A 16,934-nucleotide genomic window follows, 5' to 3' on the forward strand; every position below is an offset into this window, starting at 1 on the left:
ACACAACAACGGCATGAACCGTGACGACTAAGCTATCCCCACTTACAGATCTTGCAACAGCCTTCATTGTAAAGCTTTACAATCCCTTCATTCTAGGAGAAGAAAAAAGATAGAAGGTAAGAGATACAGTGTTTATCCATTTCCTCTTAACTTGGAACTAAAAGCCAACTCTTACAATATTTTATCAGCTACCTGGAAGCCTTTGTAGAAAAAACAATTAAAAGTTAACAATTCCTAATAAGAATTTTTTAGGAACAAGATATTTTGTTAAAACCTACATTGTCTCTACCTTCATACAAAAAGTACAAAAAAAATTGCTACTTAAGGAACGCTTTTACAATGCTCCATATAATTTAACCATAATAAAATAATAAAAGCTATTATAATAAAAGCTATTATAATAAAAGCTAACTAGTTGCCATTAATTTTCAACTCCAAAATATAATTTAAATTATATTAATTAGATGAATTAAATTTCTACATATCACAAATGTTACGAGGACATGTCTTTCTTTAATAAATATTTTATTTTTCAAACAAAACCCATGTTCCAGAGCTTAAATATAACTTTAATATATGTGATAGCATGCTAGCCATTACTATTAAAGGTTATAACTACAAGAAAAAAACATCAGAGAGACTATGCTATTTCTCTGTGCAATTGAATAAATCCCATTAATCATTAACAACCAACTGTCTAAGTAACTAAGCATTTGTTTTAGAGTAAAAATCATTACACTTCAAACAAAAAACAAAAAACAAAAAACAAAAACAAAAAACAACAACAACAAAACCTTTTCTCCTGACAGATTTTTCTCTTAGAAAATAGAGGGTAAAATGGAGCAAAACTATAGAATCTGAAAACAAACAAACAAACAAAAAAACACCAAGTTCTCCAGTGGCCTGAATCAGCGAAGCAAAGTAAATGTCACTAGATCCAGATGCATAAATGACATGATAAATCTATGTGTTTGTCTAAGAAAAGAAAAAAAGGCAAAACTCAATTAAGTGGTACATTTATCTATATTAAAAGGGTGCCTGGACTTGCTGATCAAAGGCTTTTTCAATTATCCTTGACTATACACATAAAAGTCTAGAGACAGCAAATTATCCATTCTAAGAGAGTCAATTTTGAATGCAAAATAGGAAACCACAGAACTGTAACAGAGATTTTATCCATGCAAAGAAAAAAACATAAACATCCACGACAGCAAATAAGCAACTATGTCTGTAGGACCTTGAGAAACATACTAATGTGGACTTCCTAAATTATGGTTGATGCAGGATATCTTTAGATAGAACAAAGTACAAACCAGTTTGCATTCGGTCTCATTAAAAGGAGGGCAAACCATGCCATAGTTTAGGATCATTGCTCCCTCGTCAGTGTTGACACATTCGTAGGTGGTGCAATTATAGTGCCAGGTGCTCCCCTCCTAAAAATTTAAAATTAAAAAATAAATTACTACTATACATGCCACGGTCTGTAACATTTCCTAGAACCCGTAAATTAATTAAATCTTTATTTAATTAAATATATAAATAAATCTTTATTTAATCAAACACAAGATATGGAAGCTTCTTGGAACATCAACATTCTATCGGAAAATGACCCCAATTGTGTCTCAAAAATACATAACACACAGATGCACAGGCATGCACACCTGTGCACACACATATTGGTATGTGTTTGGTTTCTTAATGAAGCTAAGATGTTCATATGACATAAAGCAACTGAAAGAAAAGTAGCACTTAGGTAAGTATTTCTACCAGTTGGTCATCTAACCACCAAACCTCAGCATCTCAGTTTACTATTCCTCACGACAAACCACACCCCTCACAACCCTCCCTTCTTGAATCTTGCTTTTCTTCCTCTTTCTCCCTTACTGCCAAGCTTAAAAGAAACCATCTGCATAATAATGTCTGTTGGGCTATAGCTGTAATTTAAAAGTATAGCCAAGCTCTTCCTTGTAGACCAGTAGAATTTTAGATATACCCTGTCACTGTCTTTTCTCTAGATCTGTGATTCTTATCCTGTGGGTCATGATCCATTTAGGGTAGCATACCAGATATCCTGCATATCAGATATTTGCTTTATGATTCATAACAGTAGCAAAATTACAGTTATGAAGTAGCAACAAAATAATGTTATGGTTGGGGGTCACCACAACATAAGGAACTGTATGAAAGGATTGCAGCATTAGGAAGGTTGAGAACCACTGTTCTAAGTCCTATGTCAACTTATGAATAGCTTCAGATCATCCAAGAACCTAAACCAAAAACAATCTATAAGTTCAAAGGTTAGAAATAATAATATTCATCCAAGCATGGTGGTGCACACCTTTAATCCCAGCATTCAAGAAGCAGAGGCAAGCAGATCTCTGTGAGTTCAAAGGCAACCAGGTCTACAAAGTGAATTCTGGGACAGCCAGGGCTCTTATACCCAGAAGCTCTGTCCCAAAGAAACCTATAATAATAATAGTAATAATAATAATATTCGGAAAATAGTAATAGCCAACAGATAAAAATTAAAATTTAATGGTGTCATAAAAATACTGACACCATTTTACTATCCTCATCAATGATTATATACAAACTTTTCCTGGAACTCATTTTTGTACATCCAGAAAAATGTAAAAGTCCATGTTATTTTGGCCTGCTCTTTAATTACCTCCCCCTAAGGGGGGAGCAGCATTACCAGGCCACAGAAGAAGACAATGCAGCCACTCCTGATGAGACCTAATAGACTAGGATTAGAAGGAAGGAAAAGAAGACCTCCCCTATCAGTGGACTTGGGGAGGAGCATGCATGAAGAGAAGGGAGGAAGGGAGGGACTGGGACGGGAGGAGGAAGGGAACCACAGGGGATATACAAAGTGAATAAAGTGTAATTAATAAAGAATGTTTTAAAAAGTCCATGTTAAAATTACCTTAGGAAGCAATTTAAACAATTGGAGAGGCTGCTGTGTCTGACACGGACTCTGTTTCTTGCTATTTGATCACTCCCCCTTAGTGGGGTGTCCTTGCCTGGCCTCAGTGGATCAGGGTGAGCTCAGTCCTGATGTGATCTGATGTTCTGGGGTGGGTTGGTGGGAAGAGAAGCAGAGGGGAGGAGGGAGGGAAGAGGGTAGGGGAATAGGACCAGGAGGAGAGGAAGGAGGGGGCTATGATCGATCGGGATGTACATGAATAAATAAGTAAACTTACTTAAAAAATACAAAACAAAATTATCAAAAAATATCAGAAAATTTAAAACAGAACAAAATATAATCAAGAGTGGGAGGTGTCCATTGTGTGTAGATGTACAGTGTATGTAGGTACGTGTGGCAAATGGACATTTTTAAATGCAATTCAAGAGTGTGGAGAAAGTGCCAGAGAGAGTTACTCTCCATAGGACACGGTTTAGGAAATAAAATTCCATACCTCATAGACAGCTGATGTTCCATTTTCCATAGGAAACTTGCAGGATATATTTTTACAGGTTCCACAGCAATCATAATCACTGGAGGATGGAATGTATATCTGGTGCTGCATACAGTGAACAGGCAGAGGATTAGCTCCTCAGAAGATTAGCCATACAGCAATACAAGCACTTAAATGAGTCAGTTCTGAAGGTGTTTTCCAACTATAACATACCCCCCCCCAACATCTGGAAGCATTCCTAAAGGTGAATCTGAAGAGCTTCAAGCAATAATTTACTTTATACGGCCAACTTAGAAATAAAGTCGATGTTGGCTTCTCCATCCACCAGGAAACACTCATCAGGCAGGTGCAACAATCTTAGGTCAACCAAACAAGAAATCTGTACACTACAACTCTTGAAACTCAAGGCCATTCTTAGCAACGTGAAACTCTGCATTGAATACACATTTCGTAAAATAATAGCATGTTGAGAAGCTTTTCAAGTGTATAACTCATAAAATATTCACAAGTTCAAATTCTCTAGCTGGAAACTTTCAACTCACGGGGTCACCAGAGCAACTTATAATAATACTTACAACATCACAGTCTTTTGAACAATTCACCATTGTAACGTTCAAAGTATGAAAACCTGTATAGTTATCTTTTTCTTCCAGACATTCCACTGTGTAACAAAAGTCCCCTTCCAAATCCTTTATCAGAGATGGGCCAGGATTCAATACTGAGACTTCCTGAAACACGCATACATCATCCTTTTCTAGAAAAGAAAAAAAAAAAAAAAAGAAGTCAATTAAAAAAAAAAAACACACAGTGTTGTCTTTTGTATTTACCAATCAACAGAACTTATGTTCATTGTGATGGACCCAATTTTCAAAATCAAGTAAGATATTACATATGTCTAACAAACCAAGAATTCATTTAACAACATGAATAGCACACTTATCCCTTAATGTGTAATAAAAACTAAACTGCAAAATCACTTGCATTAACATGTTCCAAAAGATACATTTTATAGCAACTTCCAGAAGTATGTCTCAGAGATGAACAAGGCATTCCCACCTCTCCTCCAAACACAGTTAATGTGAACCTAGATAGTTACAAAGTCTAATTTAATAACAGTAGTACTCTCCATGATGGGATTCTGTAACATTTTGTGGCTTCAATGACTATTAGGATGATGGAAATGATTCCGTTTTTAGTGCTGCCAGGATAATGCCCCATGTTATATGAATGATGGTATTTTAAATCAGGCTAGGAGAGGGCTTTATATAGCCAGAAACTTTCCTTGCCTCTATATAACTCCGAGGTTCTGCCTTTCTTTGCTCATACAAAAATTTGAGGCATTTTAAGCCATCAAAGAAATATTCTACATTCTAGAACCCACTAAGTATGAAATCTAGTATTTCATGCTTTGAAATGCTAATACTGATCATAAGACAATGAACAAAAACATGTTGACAATTTTAGATACTATATTTTTACCTCACATAGAAAAAGAATTCCAGTGTCCTCTTAAAAGTTCTGTGGTGAATCAGTCTCTGCAGGGACCATCATTATTATTATTTTTTTTTTTTTTGTCTGTTGGTCTCCTTTTGGAGCTCCTGTCACCTCCAGGTCTTTCAATGTCCCCCTTCTTTCATAAAATTCCATGCACTCTGCCCAAAGTTTGGCTATGAGTCGCAGCCTCTGCTTCGATACTTCGATCAGTAGAGTCTTTCAGAGGCATTCTGTGGGCCTGTTCCTGATCCCTGTCTGCTCCTGCTTCCAATGTCTATATCGTTTGCCTTTCTGAATGAGGATTATACCTCTGCCCTAGGGTCCTCCTTATTGTTTAGCTTCTTTAGGACTATAGATTCTAGTATGTTTATCCTGTATTATATGGCTAATATCCACTTATAAGTGAATATAGACCCTGTGCATCTTTCTGCTTCTGGGTTACCTCATCCAGGATGATCTTTTCTAGTTCTATCCATTTGCCTGCAAATTTCATGAATTCTTCGTTTTTAATTGCTGGGTAGAAAGAATCTACCCAAACGAGTATCAAAGCAGATGCTGAGACTCAGTCAAACTTTGGGCAGATTGTAGGGAATCTTATGAAAGAATGGAGAGATAGAAAGACCTTAAGAAGACAGGAGCTCCACAGGAGACCAATAGAGAAATAGACCAATAGGGGTGCCTGTAGAAACCAATGCACCAACCAAGGGCCATGCATAAAGAGGACCGAAAACCCCTGCTCAGATGTAGACCATAGGCAGCTCAGTTCAATGTGTGTTCCCTAGTAAGGAGAACAGGGGTTTTCTCTGGCATGAACTCAGTGACAAGCTCTCTGATCACCTCCCCCTGAGTGGGGATACAGCCTTGTCAGACCACAGAGGAAGACAATGCAGTCTGTCCTGATTAGACCTGATAAGCTAGGGTCAGATAGAAGAGGAGGAGGTCCTCACCTATCAGTGGACTAGGGGAGGGGTATAGGGGAAGAAGAAAGACAGGGGGGTGGGAATGGGAGAGGACAGGGGGAGGGTGCCACAGCTGGGATATAAAGTGAATAAAATGTACTAAATAATAATAGTAATAATAATAATAATTTCTTACAAAAAAGTTCTGTGGTGAAAATAATACTTTTTTCTGAGTTATCAAATTTCTCAGAACATTTTGAGATATTATGAAGAAAAAAACAATAGTTGTGCATTAGAATACTGGCAAGTGGCTAAACACAAATCACACATTTTTTTAAAGAAAACATTTTTAAATATATAAGCACTAAATAACAGATACCAATAATAAACAGTCATTATTTAAAATATTAAAAAAGAAAACATTTACCACAAAGGTACTGTTCACATCCACAATCACTCTGAAAGTTTTGATCTATTGTGGCAAATTCTCCCTATTAGAAAGAAATTGTTATGGGATTTATCATGATTATTTTGAAAAGATGCATTACAAAGAATCGTACCCAGATAAACACTTACGATATACTTAACACACCTGGTACTGAGTAGGCTTAAGTTTGCCAAGCATTCATGAAAAAAAAAATCACAATAAAAACGTAATTACAGAGTACTCAGTGCCTGGATAGGGGCAGGTGTGCACACATGTTTATGTGGTAGGGTACATGCATGCCTTGTGTGTGTGGAATGTGCAGGCATGTTGAAACCAGAGGACAGCAGGTGTCTCCCTTGATCACTTATCCACTCGGGCAAGGTATCTCACTTCTCCTCAGAGTTCATCAGTCCCAGCTAGTCTAGGTAGCCAGCTTGTCTCAGGCATCTTCTGTTTCTGTTTCTTGTGTGTTGGGAATACGGGTGAGGTACCTGCAGAGCATGGGCTGTGTTTACTAACTCTAGTCCCTTTGTGAGGGGAACCTACCCACTGAACCATCTTCCAGCACGGACCATTAAATCTCTTTGTATTTCAATTTCCTTATCTATTAAATAAGAGAAGGTGGACATAATAATATTTATTGTATATCCTGACTTCAGAATGTTTGGATTTTGAGATGCTAGTGTTCAGCTGACGGAAAGGAAGCGTGCAGCCCTGGAAATGTAACCATATGCTCTTCAGAGGCAGTCCAGAATTTTGAGATCCATGGACCAGCAAGGCAGCTATGGCATACAGATAGAGAAAAGGCAGTGAGCCTAGAATGGTGTCTAATAGTCAACTGAGGAACCTGGTCAACATGCAGAACTTGGCTCACTATTTACTATGCAAACTAGTGCACATTATTTTACCAATGTGTGCCTTATTTCCCTCATCCATAAAATAAACAAAATGATACTGCTGGCCCCTTAGCACTGTGAAAAAAAAAATCAATGGGGAAGGGTAATAAAAAGGTCAGGATTGAGGTCATACCCCAAAAGTGCTGTGTAGCCTGTAGCTATTCGTAAGTATTTGTCATGACTGAGACTCTATCCTCACCTTGTTAGAAATGATTTAACATCGTCAAAACAATGACAGGACTAGGTTTAAATTTTCAAGTATTTTCTTGTAAGCATTTCTTTTTCCACAGTGCCTTCAATCCTCATAACATATTAATAAAATGAATTTGATTCTTCATATAAAGTATTTATTCTAATAAATTCACTATCTTAAAGTTACTTTTTCCAGCAAGCTAATATGTAACATTTTATGTTGCTTTATAAATTGTAGTTTCACAAGTGTTAATTCATTTGTTGTTTTATGACTTTAATCTAAATAAAATTTCAAAGAGAATGGAAATAAAACCTTCTAATGGAATTTTTAAAAAAACAATTAATCAAATTCTACCAGTGCAAACGGTACTCTGAAGTTGAAATAAGGGATCTTCCCTGTGTTTCTACAGAGATCACTTACCACTGGTTTCATTTTTAATAATCAAAGGCATAATTATACACACCATCTCCTCACAAGCTCAGCTTTCAGCTTTAAAATATTCCTTTCTTTGTCTATGTCTTTTCAGACCATTCCACATATTTATTTGTAGCTTTATCTCTTAACTTCACCAATAAGGTATGTATTATTTACAAGTCCTTAACATTACATCAATAAGATGGAGTGCTGTTGCATAAGTGTCACTATTCTTTAAGGTTAATATAAAACTCTGTCATCTTGGCTTGTTTTTACTTTATAGCTATTATGATATTCAAAAACAAGTTTCTGTGTGTCATTCATTCTTTCTTGGGGGTGAGTTGTTGGACCAAGCAGTAACTCTGAATAACCTAGTGAAATATTGTACTGGAAGAGTGTGTACCAATTAACATCACTACAGGTAGTATATGTTAGGTCTCATATCCCTTACCCTTTCAATATGAGTTATAGCCCAAGTTTTCCAAATTGGACATGATGTCATGCCCCATTATAGTGTCAGTTTATACTAAACTGAAAGCAAATGATGATTAAGTGTCTTCTAGGCTAGCAGAGAAACTCTGAAGGATGTTAATCATGACTGGAATTCCCCAGATCTGATCTGAGATGATGCTCTGATGGCCACCGAAGTACAGGGTAAGTACCCAGTACATGCCCGCTCACACCCACATACACCCTTTGATTCCTGACTTCAATCATTCATGTACCTTGTAGGCCTCAACTTCCTTATTTATAAAAGGAGCTAAAATTCTAGTCTTGAAGATTTGATGTTAAGTAAGATCTGAGGATTGCAGGTGCCATAAACCTACTTTTATGCAAATGTACGTGTAATACAAACACAGCTTAGATGAAAACTTTTACAAAATCTGTGATAGATAGTATTTATTGTCAACACACCAGATCTGAAGATTGCTTAGGAGACACAGCTCTGGTCTTGCCTGTGAGGGTATTTCTGAGAAGTTTAACCAAGGATGGAAAACACACCCTTAATGAAAGCAGTTATATTGCATGGAATGAGTCACAGACTGGGCAAACAAGAAAGGGGGAGGAAACCAGCTGACCACTAGGGTCCATCACTATCTGCTCCCTTGCTGCAGATTCAGTGTGGCCAGCCCCTGCCTCTCCTGCTCTCCCATCTTCCCCACATCATGGACGATATTCCCTGAACCTTGAGGGTTTTTTAGATTGTTTCTTAGATTGCTTCCTTCCAGGCATTTGGAAATGCCTGGAAAGAAGTAGGAAAGGAAGTAGGAGGTTATGAGAAAAGTGGCTATCATAAAAGTTATTGTAAATCTTCAGAATTCTGTGCGAAGCCTGTATAACAACCCCGAGCAAATGTAAAATTAAGTGATACTGACAATAAAATAGTGACATGCAAAAAGAGCAAACCCATTATGTGATAACTATGCTTCATTTGTTACCCCCCCCCCAAAAAAAAGCTTGGGTCTTAGATATCTGAATAGGCCATCTGGAAGTACACATTAAGAAAAACAGAAAAATGTAACTGTCAGAATGTCTTTGTGGAAGAAATTATCTGCTCTAATAAATGACGGTATACGTCTTCTTCTTTCTCTTTCTCTTTATCTTAAAGAAGAATATATCTTCTTTTTTAATGCTAATAGCACAAAATGAAGGTAGCTATTTGAGGAAAAGCTATGAAGCACCATTAGTCACACTCCATTAACAGATCTCCTGAGCCACCCTTGTTATTTTAAAATATTAAATCCTTGAAATGTTTCTCTTTACATACTCATAACTAACTCAAGAAAAGACAAGACACAGAGTTACATGTTTAGACTTATTTCTCCTCTATAAAGGGTACAACAGAAGTACATTTCCTGGGAGAGTTATTTGAGCATGCCTTTAAATATTAAAATAATGTTTTTTAATATTTCACTTCATTTTAAGGACCTTAAGTAATACAATATTAGGAGAGTAAATTTTCTGTTAAATAATTATACATTACAGTGTACTGTATTTTATGAGTCAGTTTTTGACAGATCTTACAATACAACCCCACTTGGCCTGGAACTCGCTACATAGACATGCTGACCTCAAATTCACAGAGACCCACCTGCCTCTGCCTCCCAAGCAGTGGGATTTGGGATTAAAGGTTTACAACATCATGCAAAGCCCCTTGGTTAAATAAAATACAAAAAGTTAACTATCATGTAATAGCATTATTTTATTCGATGAACTTACAACATAACAAGGACAGTTTTATTTACATTATATAATTCAGAAACGAGGCAGATAAAGGGAGAAGATGCCAATTTGAGCAACACAATAAGTTAATAAAAATATATACATTCTTACCACTTCACAAGTTGGCATGACAAGATTTTCACAGCTGCATTCTAGAAGGCAAAAATCAACATGTTTACCTGACTCAGAATACGCTAACTCGTCATTAGAAAACTCTAAGATATGAAATGAGTTACCACAATGCCAGTTTGGGCAACATTGTCCAGATACATTTTCTTTCACCAGATTCATATCTTTTGCACAGCTGAGTAACGGTGGAGGACATAGGTTCGGCTCACAAACTAGGAGGAAAAATCAAACAGGTAAAGATGAATTTCATGGACCTGCATGTCCTCTTTAGTTAGCTGCCCTTACCAAGGCAGTGCAGGCTTTCCACCTCCCAGGGGTTCCTTCTACTTTCCTTCCTGAGCCTAGCATGAGTGCCTACTCAGCCACAGTAATTGAGCTATCTAGCTTGGCTCCTCTGGGGAAAACCCGAGAAGGGGATCTGAGTTAACAGTACCACTAAGATATACTGGACTTCTTGAACATCTGACTCTTGGACCTTTCACAGACACATTTTAATGTTTAAAATTGGTTAAAAAGGGCTTACCACAGTAGTACTGAGGACAACACAGGTGTGTCGTATTCAGATCCACTGTGAGGAATTCCCCATCCGCACATTGTGGAGGCGGTTCAGTGCATGATTCACAGACTAAAGGTTAAACAAACAAACAACAATAACAAAACAATCACACTACACTAAAATCAAATTAATGTTTAGTTCACATTATACACAAAGTCAAAATAAATACAATATATTTAATTGGGAAGTAGGAGAATACTGCATAGCTCTTTGTAACCTAAATGTACAACTTTATGCTTTCTTTTTTTATATCCATGTCTATTATTTTTTTTACAATTTGTTCACTTTGTATCCCAGTTGTAGCTTCCTCTCTCATCTCCTCCTGGTCCCACGATCCCTCCCTCTTCCTCCCCTATCACTCTTCCCTAGTCCACTGAGAGGGGAAGTTCTCCTCCCCTACTGTCTAATCCTAGTCTATCAGGTCCCATCAGGACTATATGGATCCTCTTCCTCCGGGGAATGGCTAGGTCACCCCACCAGGGAGAAACGATCAAGGAGCAGATAATTGGGTTCTGTCTGAGACTGCCTCTTCTCCCCTTACTAGGGAACCCACATGGAGACTGTGGGTTCTGTCTGTGGGCTACATCTGAGCAGAGGTCTATATTCTCTCTATGCATGGTCCTCAGCTGATGAAAGAGATGACATCTATCAGAAATATAAGCCATTTATTTGCAGAATAATTTATCCTATGAAAAGCAAAACACCATTGATTGATTTACTGTAATTGTCTTATTTTTATGCTATTTATGGCTGAAGAGTGCAGTAGGAAATTGTCCAGTCATGCCTGCCAGATCTGAAATTTTTCTGAATGACTCTGACAAATGACCCATCTACACAGTTCTTACAAAGACTGTTAATAAAGGGGCCTTATTCTGACCAGCGACATGGTGGGAAAATCCATGTCTCTTTAATTAGAATCTCTGTCAATGGAATTTGAATGAGAAATGGAGGGGCACTAGCACAGAAAACAGACAGAGAGAGGTGTCATCTCTTCTTTCCTCATGAGATTTTTCACTTGCCCCTAAGTTCTCATTTGAACTTTATCTAGCCATTTGCAGTCATGGAAATTTAAGGAAATTCCAGGTGGCAATGCCTTCTGATTTCTGGTATGATAATTCAGTTGAATTGGGAGGCAGGGAGAAAGGGTTTTTCCTGTTATTCAGCTTCTAGTTATCCAAATAGGATACTTTGTGCTGACTACTTCCAAAGTGTTGGGGGTTTTTTTGTTTGTTTGTTTGTTTGTTTTGTTTTGTTTTAATTTTTTTATACTCCTATGTTCTCTAGGGACTATCATAGTTCACAGGTTATATATAGAAATTAAATTTGAATATGGTATTTAATGTCACTACAGAGCATTATTCTAGTTGGGTCTTCTAGAAATGCCCATATTACATATTCTTTTTAAAAGACAGATATTTGCATCATTAAATGCTAAAAAAAAAAAAGAAGTCTTGGTTCCATTATTTTGATCATGATTGGACAGATATTGATAGTTTTGCTGATGGAGTAAGCGCTCGCTGTAACACTGCTGAGAGTTATTTACAATGTGCACTGCCTCCTACACTTCTCATTGAGTTCATGTCCTACGATATGACACGACACTCTTGCCTATGAAATCCACAGCAAACGGACATTCCCATGTCCTTACCCTTCTTACTGCAAGTCACCTCCAGAGCACTCACCACAGGAAGGGTAGAAACAGCAAGGTTCTCCTTGTCGGACTTGAAGTACAAACTGGTCTTCTCTGCAATCTGGTGTTGAAATACTGGGACAGCTCAATGTATCACATTCTGTGGAATCACAAACATGTTTGAAATTTTGTAAGAGTGAGACAATAAAATTAATTAAAATAAGACAATACCATTCTTTTTCTATTTGAATTAGTGACAATCTTAGAAATTAGCAACTTCAAAAGCTTGTATAAAATAATTCAATCCTAAGAGACCTAGAGGAAGAGGGTTAAATCAACTATTCAGAATGACAGTGAGCTATACTTTCCCTAATAAATTAACTTACCACACTCATACTGGGGACAGCAAGAAAGAGCACTATAGCCAACCATCAACTTCTGGCTACTTGTGCACATTGGAATGGTCCTGTCACACAAAGTCATATCACAGCCTAGAAATAAGCAGCAGAGTGTTACCGCAGTAGTGAGAGAAACCGGGGTCTTATGCTGCCAACTCAGAGTGGGGAAGTGGCTGGCCCTCTTCCATGGAAAACATCAAGCTCAAAATTGGGCTGTGTACGAGATAGCAGCGCCTCTAAGAATTCTCTGGGACTTTCTTGCATCCCCTATTGTCATGAATCAGAGACTCAGAACTTTTGTCCTAAGTTGCTGAATAGTATTAATGGTTACTGGCAAGTTGTTTTTTTTTTTGTTTGTTTGTTTGTTTTGTTTTGTTTTGTTTTTTACATGCAATTACATAACTTGTCTCAAGAAAATGACATTTATGGAAGTACTTCATTGTTACCCTGTCATGTTTTTCAGACTGAGTATCATGCATGTCTACACATCTCCAGTTTAGATACATACCACAAACTTCTTTAGAACAACAAGTCAGCTCATCAACAATGCCCATGACAACTTCAGCTTCTCGTTCACAAATGGGGGAGGGCTCATCTTCACAGACAGGCTCTACAGGAATAATGCTTCCATTCTCCAGACATTTGTAGAGGGCACATTCATCAACGCCACCATTCCAAATCTCCCCAGCACTTCGGGGTTGGTCTTCACTGTCAGTGCATACTGCAAAAGATAAACAACGCTATTTCATTTATAACATGTGCTAAAGCAAGTCAAGTCATGATGGGGTTTTGTGTTGTTTTTGTTTTTGTTTTTTTCTTTTTGGACCATAATTTGACCCACCAATATAACAAGTCATGAATCTATACTTTCTCGGATTCCTTTCGTCATTCTTCAGCAAGCACATTGCAATTTTCTTTAACCAATGTTAACATAAAGTCCAGAGAAAATAGTATTTTCCACAACCTTCCATGGCACTTTCCTTACAGGCAGTCACAAACCTGTTTCTGAAACCATCCTTCCATTTCTATCCTACCCATTCCATTTAATTACGAGCAAAATTCTCTTTCTTCTGGCCATGATTAACAGCCATGTGACTGAAAAAGTGCTGTGTTGGCACTTTCAGAACTTTCTGTCCTTTTCTAATCTGCCACAACCAGGAGGAAAATGTGCCAAAAATAATTTGAACATGAACATGTAGGACTTCAGTGCTTTTCCCTAGATTGCAATGTCATCTACCACTTCCAGCATTCTTCTTTTCTGAATGCACAATGTTTTTTAAATTATTTTATGTCTACCTGTTCTAAGTACCATTAATTTCTCCATCTTACAGATACATAGACTCACAGTCACAGAGACAAAAGTGATACACTACACAAAAATAATCAGAACTTAAATTGATGCCACAACATACTTTTCTTAATTTGTGTTGTTCTTTCTTAGTTATAAATATTTGCATAAGTAAAGATCAAATACTATCATCATCAAAGGCCTAATTTTAACTCCAACTGAAGTGATATTAAAGGCAAACTACAAACTTATTTCCTTTCCTACACCTTGGTCATCTTTGATCAATTTCCCACAGCATATATTTCCAGAATCTGAAAGGTGTTATATTTGCATAATTACTGGATCACCGAGCAATCATTTTATACTTTAGTCCTTACCACATTCTTGCTCTGGGATGCATAGAGTTTTATCTGGCCGGTGAAGAATGGTTCCATTCTTACATACACAGTTTTCTCTCAAATTCAGACACAAGGAGTGTCCATAGAACCATTTGTTGAGACAAGTTCTTGCTTCACAGGGCCTCACACAGGGCTGATATTCCTTTCCCTCTGGGCAGCTCAGAGCTGTAGACAGTAAAGGACAGAATTTATTAATAACAAAGGTAATTTGTGTGAGTTCTGGCTGAGAAAGAGAGGGGGTTGTCAGAGGGAAGAAGGAATAGAGAGACAGACAGAGAGAGAAGGAGGGAAGGAGGGAGAGATCAGCCCATGTTACAGAGATAAATTGTGCGTGTTTTAGCTTCTTTAAAAACTAAATTTCATCTACTACCCAGCCACAAATAAAGGTAGCCTTGGGAATTCAAAGGCATACTTCAAGTGTCTGGATAGCATTCAATGTTGCATTTGAAAGTATTTATTTAAATTTTTTCATGTATAAATATATGTATGATATATATATCCAATATCCAGTCCAAGTCTCTTTCACATAAATATAGAGTTACCTATTACAAAGTTCCTGCTCCATGGAGCCACAGGAGATATAATTTCTCTACAGGACAAACACAGAAACACTTCTTAAATACGTAACTCAAACAAGATAAAAAAAAAAAAAAGATAAAAAAACAGAGAAATGCTGCCTGTAGAGGTTTAATCAGTTACTGCCAAAAGCAGCATTGCTGAGAATTTCTAAATGATGTTTTAGGAAATTCTGGTTGATTTCTGCTGTTCTTAAAAAGTCCTGCTGTTCAAAAATGAACACTCAGCTTGTGGGAGGAGCTGTAAATTGATATGATCTTGAGGGGGGACAATCTCACAGTGTCTAGTGAGATTGAAGATGGTAGGCACTCGTGATGAATCAGGCAGGAGTGGCTGTTCCTCTGGAAACACAGCCAAGAGGGGGACACGGAGAAGGGCACACAGAGCTGAATTCCCAATTTCTCAAGCTCCGCTACAGCACTTGCACTGTGACATTGGTTTTCTTCATTCCACCGACTTTATTAACTAAGATACTTTTGTGACTGAAAAGGAAATGAAGAAAGAATTGTAGAGAGGAGGACGCTCTGTAGCAACTAGAAGTCATCCTCGCGCTAACGTTCACTCACGGCAGTAGTCAGGCGTTCGCCACTGAATGCAGATATCAAACTTGTTGCACAGAGCCACGTATGCAGAAATTGCATCACATTCATAGATCCATAAGTAGGTGTAGTTGATCCACATTTTTTCGCAAAAGTCCCTTGGTGAAACCTAGAAATGCATTTTGCCATATAATAAATTATGTAGTTTTTACTTTCTCAAAGGCCATGAGCCTAATCCAAACTTTCAAAAACCAGGTAGAGCATGACTTTGGCGCCAATACGTGGGTTGCAGGGGCAGGAAGATAGAAGCAGATTTGAGGCCAACTTGGTCTACATAGCAAATCAGGTTAGCCAGGTCTATAGAGTGAGACTGTGCTTTAAAAATTTTCAAATACTCAGAGTAGCAAATTAATGTTATTAAAGTTCCTCTTAAATCTCAATTTTTCCAAAGGTATTTTTGCCGCAACAAAATAAAAATTAAAAAAAAAACAAATTTTATGATCATTTAAAATTGATTTGAAAAATAACAGAGTGGATGTGTGTCTTATTTTTATGTGCATGTATTTAAATTAGTTCAATACTTAACGTTTACTTTCAGCTAAATTCCCAACCTCTAGAAGGACTACATTTTATCCATCACTTTGAGTCCTTTGTGCATCCCTCAGGGAGCTCATGGTCCAGGCTGACTGCATCATCTGCTCTTCTCCATCTAATACAGTCGGCCATGGTGAGTTCCTTCCTAACTACAACTTCCTCACTCTTCTTCCTAAATTTCCCTTCACCTGTCTACAAGGCATCCAACTGCCTCAGCAATCTGCTTGTAGGACTTCTGTACCAAATCCTCTCTTATAGACAGTGTTTTCTGTGCCTAGCTCTTTCACTCTCCCATTTCTTCCCCGGTTTCTTAATGCTTTTAGAGGGCACAGATAGTAAATCTCCAAAAGGCTTTTCCAAAGCTGGTTCATATGTATCTTCATGCCTTGTGTTACAAAGGTCTGTTCACAAACTCTTTTTCTTTTATATTTCTTGAAGTCACTGGAAGGCACGTATTTGTGCATCACAGGATTCTGGATGCTGGTGGGTCACTAAGTTAAATGACTTGCAAAATTCTGCAGTGCTTTGTTCTTTTCCTTTAACAAAAAAAATCTTTTTTATTGACACAGATCTCTTAAAATATTTACCAATCATTTAAATTGAGGAAGCAAGAGAATGAGGGAAAAGTCAATTAAACTAAGAAAACAAGAGAACACAAAGATCAATTAAATTGACTAACTGATGGCAGTGTTACAGGTATATGCACATTGGAGGCTAGCATCATGGGAACTGAGCAAAACTTCACAGTCTTAACTTCTACACATGGTTATCAAGCACCGTTGATCTCCTTCTTCTAGAGAAATTTATTCATGGGGAGAAATTTTCCACTCCCTTAAAAGTTACACAATTCTAACAAAAATA

General features: G+C 37.4%; 1 protein-coding gene across 2 annotated transcripts in view; it reads right to left on the reverse strand.

Annotated features, from left to right (window-relative positions):
* Otogl (otogelin like) overlaps positions 1–16,934 on the reverse strand; it is a 151,704-nt gene that overhangs the window by 5,100 nt on the left and 129,670 nt on the right. For both annotated transcript variants that reach the window (XM_060376923.1, XM_060376922.1), the window contains exons 44-56: positions 15,507–15,648; positions 14,344–14,529; positions 13,187–13,399; positions 12,667–12,771; positions 12,333–12,440; positions 10,618–10,719; positions 10,202–10,306; positions 10,077–10,117; positions 6,240–6,303; positions 3,995–4,173; positions 3,420–3,524; positions 1,314–1,433; positions 47–92 (exon numbers count right to left, since the gene is read on the reverse strand). In XM_060376923.1, coding sequence (XP_060232906.1) covers positions 47–92; positions 1,314–1,433; positions 3,420–3,524; positions 3,995–4,173; positions 6,240–6,303; positions 10,077–10,117; positions 10,202–10,306; positions 10,618–10,719; positions 12,333–12,440; positions 12,667–12,771; positions 13,187–13,399; positions 14,344–14,529; positions 15,507–15,648 — 1,516 coding nt within the window. The remainder of the gene's footprint in view (positions 1–46; positions 93–1,313; positions 1,434–3,419; positions 3,525–3,994; positions 4,174–6,239; positions 6,304–10,076; positions 10,118–10,201; positions 10,307–10,617; positions 10,720–12,332; positions 12,441–12,666; positions 12,772–13,186; positions 13,400–14,343; positions 14,530–15,506; positions 15,649–16,934) is intronic.

The sequence above is a fragment of the Meriones unguiculatus genome, chromosome 2, assembly GCF_030254825.1.
Source record: "Meriones unguiculatus strain TT.TT164.6M chromosome 2, Bangor_MerUng_6.1, whole genome shotgun sequence".
In the NCBI taxonomy this organism is placed as follows: domain Eukaryota; kingdom Metazoa; phylum Chordata; class Mammalia; order Rodentia; family Muridae; genus Meriones; species Meriones unguiculatus.